This window comes from Physella acuta, unplaced genomic scaffold (assembly GCF_028476545.2).
Source record: "Physella acuta isolate Inbredline_101_S28 unplaced genomic scaffold, ASM2847654v3 ptg000720l, whole genome shotgun sequence".
Taxonomy (NCBI): Eukaryota; Metazoa; Mollusca; class Gastropoda; family Physidae; genus Physella; species Physella acuta.
In genome coordinates, this window is record NW_026732238.1 from 552,494 (window position 1) to 559,342 (window position 6,849).

Here is a 6,849-nt window from a genome sequence, read left to right on the forward strand (position 1 = left end):
TCTTTAAATATATAACAATGGGCAATTATTTAAAATAACTAAATGGAAAAGCGTGGGTCATTATATTAAGTATTGAATAACTATACTAAAATACTAATTTTAATTATTGACCCACGCTTTTTTAAAAGTTTTTACTTCCTTGTATACAAAGCATAGAGAACGCGTTGTAATAGTGCAAATAATCGAAATAGAAATTTTGTCAAATCTCAAACTTTAACACCCCCATGAGTCGGGAAAATTTGGCTTTCAAATTTTGTCTGGATATTGGTGTGTCTGTGTCAGTGGCGTATATACATTTACATAAACTTCATTCACCACTGCCCAGCCACTTTAGGTCAATTATCCTACTCAGCGTATACCTAGGTGTGACATCAATGTCACTCTACACAATTAAGGCCTGTCCCATTATAGGTGGTGAGGTGGGGGGGGGGGGGGGGACTCAGAGTGAACATAGCGTCAGTTTTTAGATGACTATTCTTAATTTATTTACACAATTATACATATACTAGTTTTTTTTACATTTAATATAATTTTTTTACAGCTTGCAAACCTGGGGAGTTTAAATGTCAGAATGGTGCCTGTGTGGTCAACGGTTCCCTCTGTGATTCATACCCAGATTGTGAAGATGGATCAGATGAGTTAAATTGTGGTAAGTTTGAAAAAAAATGTTTTACTAGCTTTCTCCATAAAAAATACTATGTTCTTCATTATACAGTATCAAGATTAGTTTAATTTAGATTATGGCGTTGTCCTTACATTGGCAGATTAATAATTAGTCGAGCTGCTGGTTGCAAATTTTTAGTGAACTCCTAATATACTGCCCATGATAATAGTAGGTATTTTTAATGATGAAGAATATTTAGCTTAAATTTAAAAAAAACATTGATGTGGTCACACCAACTCTCTGCGCTATCCTGCCATAATAGACTAGCTGCATCCCGTGCACCGCCACGGTAAATCTTTTTTAAATGTACCAACCTGGGAACAGAACAAAACTAAACACAACACAAACGAACGCAAAAAAACACACAAACGAAAAAACTAACACAACACTCATAACAAAACACATCTTATATGCAATCATAAAGGCATATTGCTCACAGTCTAGCCTGTAGCGCCAAATCTCGCCATTTCCGAGCGCTAGCGGACGCGTCTGACACAGTGAATCACAATAAAACAGAGGCGTAGCGACCCTTTCCGGCGCCCGGGGACAAACTTTCGATTTGACCCCCCTCAAACTTACGATTTGCACCCCGTCCCATCAAAATTTCAATTTCCACCCCACCCCCTTAAACTTTCGATTTGCACCCACCTCAGACTTTCGATTTGCACCACTTTTGATTTGAAATTTCTTCCTCCCCCCCCCCCGCTCAAACTTTTGATTTGCACCCCCCTCAAACTTTCGATTTGCACACCCCCCTCCCCCGCACTAAAACTTTTGATTTACACCCCCCCCCCCCTCGCAAATTTTCTCCAACCCACTTTGACGCCCCCTAAGGTCGGCACCCGAGGACATATGCCCCACCCCCACCCCCTCGCTACGCCTCTCCTATAAATCACCCAGCTTGTCCGCAAACCGAAAGATAAATAATATACAATAAATAATAGGCAATATTTAAAATATCCGTGTTTTACCTACCGTATATCACTTTATCAATTCACGCATTTATTTATTTTTTCCAGTACTTTAAATTTTAAAAATTTACAATAAGGTTTCATAACTAAAACCTTTGCACACCCAATGAACGTGATGACGCGTCTATAATAGTGAGGAAATGTTGATTAAAAATTAGAAGTAGTAAACAGTACATTCAGTGAATAAAATAAATAAAAGATTGCCTTTTATCAATCCATGCTAATTATAATTTTCTAACAATAATTTCCTCTTCCACATCCGCACAATTTGCATTCACATTTTGCTAATTATATTATTGCAACACTGATTCCTTCTAGGACGCCCGTAGATTTGCATTCACATTTTTTTACTTTCTCGTATATACGAAGTATAGAGAAAGTATTGTAATCGTGCACAAAAATCACTTGAAATTGTAACAATTTTCACCGTATTACACCTCAGTCCTTCATCACATCCGAAGTATAGAGGACTTATTTTAATCGGGCAAAAATTATCAATCCAGATGTATCAAAATTAAGAGGTTTTATACGTAATCCAGTCTAAAAAACTGGGCTTTGCAATTCCGTCCGTATGTCTGTGTGTCTGTCTGTCTGTCTGTCTGTCTGTCTGTCTGTCTGTCCGTGTGTAAACACGATAACTTGAGTACCGTTACAGCTAGGTTGATGAAATTTCATATATAAGTATTTTATTAAAATCGTAGAACCGTATCAACTTTTGAGCAATTTCCGATAACCGGAAGTGGTACTTTTTCTACTTTGAATTTTTCAAAAGCCTATAACTTGAGTACTGTTACAGATAGATAAACGAAATTTCAAATGTAAGTAAAAGATCTAATTCTCTACCTTCTATTAAATTTTGAGTAATTTCCATTGACCGGAAGTACTAATTTACGCTACTTCCGATTTCTCAAAAAACGAATGTAAATTTTTTAAGTACTAATAGTATTGCGCACTATTATGCACTTTTTTATTTGACGTTCACTTGGTGTGCAATTCTTTTGTCTACAAGATTTCTATTTTTAAAACTTTAAGTATTTAAAATGGATTAAAAATCATGTCTATAGCCCGAGTTCCCATCCCCTGTTGTTTTATATAAGAATATTCGAGAAAGTTTAGGGGAGATCACTCCCGGTTTATTTATTAGCGTGAGTTTAATTTATTTTTTAAATTACCTCCCTTGTCAAAATTAGAAGAAAAAAAAATTAAATTAATTTGATTTTTCTACCCTACTGTTATTATGTTATTAAAATGTATATACGAGAAAGTAAAAAAAAAGGAAAAACACCAAATGTTTCAATCTGGAAAATCGTTTTATTTGTGTCCATTTCCCATAACTCTCCTGACTTATTAAGTGTTTCATATTTCTTTGTTTCTTTTTGCTACGGACAGTCAAATTTAACCAGTAATTATACAGGTTGAATTTCTCTTTTACAGATACAACAGAGATACTTGAAATGAACCCATCAACTACTAAAATGATCCCATCAACAATTAAAACGACCCAATCAACAACTAAAACGACTCCATCAACAACTGCCACATCGACACCATCGGCATCAGGAACTGAAGTCATTATAGAAGACAACGTAACAAAAGCTGAAACGTCTTCTAACTACATACTGGGTAAATCTGACTCAGTATTTGATATACATGAAAATCACAGCTTTGTTTTGTTGTAACTATTAAAATGAAATAATATATTAATGTGTCGCTACGCCATCATTAAATGTTTTTAGCTGTTTGTAATATTTATCTTAAGATTACATTTCATTACTTAACAAGTTTGTTATTAGCTATCATGTCTTCATTGAATTATTTTCACGTTCGCAGACTCGACATCACCACAACCTATCGTGCTAGACGCACGGGAATCTAATGTCAAATTCATACAACCTACATTGGTCGCATTCACAGTCGGGTTATCAAACCCGCTTGATGTTCTGCTGCATGATGTCATTGTCTATAACAAAGTTGTATCTAATATTGGAGACGACTATGAAAACAGTACTGGTGTTTTCAGATGCAACATTGTAAGTGGGGAATTAATATGAACTTTATTTCAATGATATTTTAACTGACAAATTTAAAATTACTTAGATAAACTCGTAGATTAGATTATAAAACATCAGCTGGTTTGCAATAGCAAGGAAATAGTATACTTTTAATACAAAAAATCAGTGTCAAATGCTGACGATGCAAGAAGAAGGTCGTAAATATTCCGAGGTTGATATCGTAAGTGGAAGAAATACAATTAAATACCTCTATTTTTTAAACAACTGTTGTGGTTTTAATTTGTATGAATCTAGCACGTTCATCCCCAACCGTAGCTTCATATCATACAATAAAATTTCTTTACAGGCAGGGTTATACTTCTTCCAAATTCACGGCGCTGCTGGCGAAGGGAAAGACCTGAGTCTGTCTCTTGTTAAAAACAAAACAAGAGTTATCTCGCTGTACAGCAGTACAAATCAAGAGTTGTCCCTCGCTGGTAGGTCGACGTTTATTTATTGTAAATCGAATCTGAATCCTCCAACCCCATCACCTAGATCCTACCCTTGATTTAGTGAAGCGTGTTAACAATAGCCATGCAATACGTTACGCGATTTGAAAAAAAATAGCAGTAAATTTGGCTTTAATCTAGAATATATAACGAAATTTGTTTTTTATAATTTTATATTTTAAAGTACATCATTTGTAAATATCTAGAATGCAAAAAATAATTTCATAAAACGGTTTTCTTATCAGCCAACTCCGCAGTGTTGCTTTTGGAGTCTGGTGATGAGGTCTTTGTTGAAGCTTCCAACTGTGGTATTCTGTACGGAGAGGAGCATCACGTGATCAACACTTTCTCTGGCTTCCTGCTGGACAAAGCGATATGAAAATATCGAGTTATCTAAATAAAAGAGATCTTCTAAAACGTTATGTGATCAGAGTGGATAAAATAAATAAAAGGATAAAAAAAGGATTTTCTTTAAATATATAATAATCAAATTGTTGTTTTTTATCTTTATTATCTTTATTTAAAGAAAATCAATAGTAGTTTAACAACTATAAATAAAAGCGTGGGTCACTATATTATCTACTAGCCGTCCTGGCCAGGCCCTACACTGGCCTCTGTGAAAAACCTATCTGGATAGGACCATGACATGTGTATTTAGTAATCAGCATATACCCGCGTTCCCGGGTTTAAAAAATATATTTCTTTTCGAATTAACCCTAACCACAATCAACCAAAGCGAAAACCAAAACACAAAAAACCGCAAACTTAACACAAACGGAAACACAAATATATATATATATATATATATATATATATATATATATATATATATATATATATATATATATATATATATATATATATATATATATATATATATATATACATATATATATATATATATATATATATATATATATATATATATAGATATATATATATATATATATATATATACATATATATATATATATAGATATATATATATATATACATATATATATATATATATATATATATATATATATATATATATATATATAGATATATATAGATATATATATATATATATATTGTTATGTGTGTTTATTATTTATATTTATATTAAACTAGACGTTATCGGCTAGGCTTTGCTCCAGCCATTTATAGCCCTGTCTAAATTTAAATGTGAAGGTGGATATGTTTCTTAATTTACAAAGTGATTTATGGGGATATTTAAAGAGCACTGCAACGCGCACATTTTAGGTCATTGTTTTAATTTACATGTCCCCAAACATTACCTTTACCTTTACCCTTACCCTTACCCTTACCCTTACCCTTACCCTTACCCTTACCCTCACCCTCACCCTCACCCTCACCCTCACCCTCACCCTCACCCTCACCCTCACCCTCACCCTCACCCTTACCCTTACCTTTACCCTTACCCTTACCCTTACCCTTACCCTTACCTTTACCCTTACCCTTACCCTTACCCTTACCCTTACCCTTACCCTTACCCTTACCCTTACCCTTACCCTTACCCTTACCCTTACCCTTACCCTTACCCTTTCCCTTACCCTTACCCTTACCCTTACCCTTACCCTTACCCTTACCCTTACCCTTACCCTTACCCTTACCCTTACCCTTACCCTTACCCTTACCCTTACCCTTACCCTTACCCTTACCCTTACCCTTACCCTTACCCTTATCCTTGCTCTTGCACTTTCAATAGCAATTCAATACTTTCTTTTTCATAGAAGTTGTATGAACAATTTAAAAAAAGAAAAAGTGCAGCATGTTTCATCCATGATTTCTTTCAAAAACTTTTCTATAGGGAATGGGAGGAAGCGGTAAAAGTTTTGAGTTCAGAGGACGCACTTCTCTAAATTTTTTTAGAAAGGCGAACACTTAATGATTTTCTACATACATAATATATTTTTAAAAACTTTTACTTAGTTCAAATTGTATGTTTGTGAATTTGTGACCCATTTCTAATGCGGCGATTTCGTTCAAACTTCTTCGATAATTTTCTCTATGATTATTTTGTAACTAAGTAAAATCTTGTAAAAACATATCTAAAGTCAAGGAGTAATGTACGAAAATCAACCCGCTTTTTTTCGATAAACATAGACATCAGATTTAAAAAAAGCGGGTAAAACCAGAATAGTTGAGGTTATATAGATGTAATGTCATATATAATTATAGGATCTTATACTTGGATACTTTTATTTTTCGGTGATCTCTTTTAACCCAAGTGGTATTTTATTCTAGTTCCGGTTTCTAAAATACCGATAACATAAGTACCGTTTCATTTCGAACATAATATATAATCTTATTTTGAATTATTTCAACTTTTTATTTCCTGTGAATGGAAGTAGTACTTTACGGTATTTCTGTTTGGTCAAAAAAATATTTCTTCAACTGGACAGATTTGCTTCAAACTTTTCAGTTAGGTAAAGAATCTATGACAAGGATCTGTTATAAAACTAGATCTGAATTTACATCTCTGAAATTTACTGTGTGAAACAAATGAACTTCCAAGTATACCTAATTACCAAATATGTTCGATGTTCACTATTAGATTTAGTTTGAAATAACAACTAGAACAGGGGTCTCCAAACTACGGCCCGCGGGCCGGATGCGGCCCGCGATGTCCTCTCATCCGGCCCGCGGAGATATTTTTGTCCACAGAGAAAAACTTTTTTTTGGTGATGGCTGAGGAACTTTCCCCAGAA

General features: G+C 34.1%; 1 protein-coding gene across 1 annotated transcript in view; it reads left to right on the forward strand.

The window, feature by feature from the left end:
- LOC131949944 (low-density lipoprotein receptor-related protein 1-like) overlaps positions 1-4,588 on the forward strand; it is a 47,817-nt gene extending 43,229 nt beyond the window's left edge. The window contains exons 5-9 of the mRNA XM_059311906.1: positions 542-649; positions 3,070-3,258; positions 3,466-3,665; positions 3,994-4,123; positions 4,381-4,588. Coding sequence (XP_059167889.1) covers positions 542-649; positions 3,070-3,258; positions 3,466-3,665; positions 3,994-4,123; positions 4,381-4,514 — 761 coding nt within the window. The 3' untranslated portion in view covers positions 4,515-4,588. The remainder of the gene's footprint in view (positions 1-541; positions 650-3,069; positions 3,259-3,465; positions 3,666-3,993; positions 4,124-4,380) is intronic.
- The last annotated feature ends 2,261 nt before the right edge of the window (positions 4,589-6,849 follow it).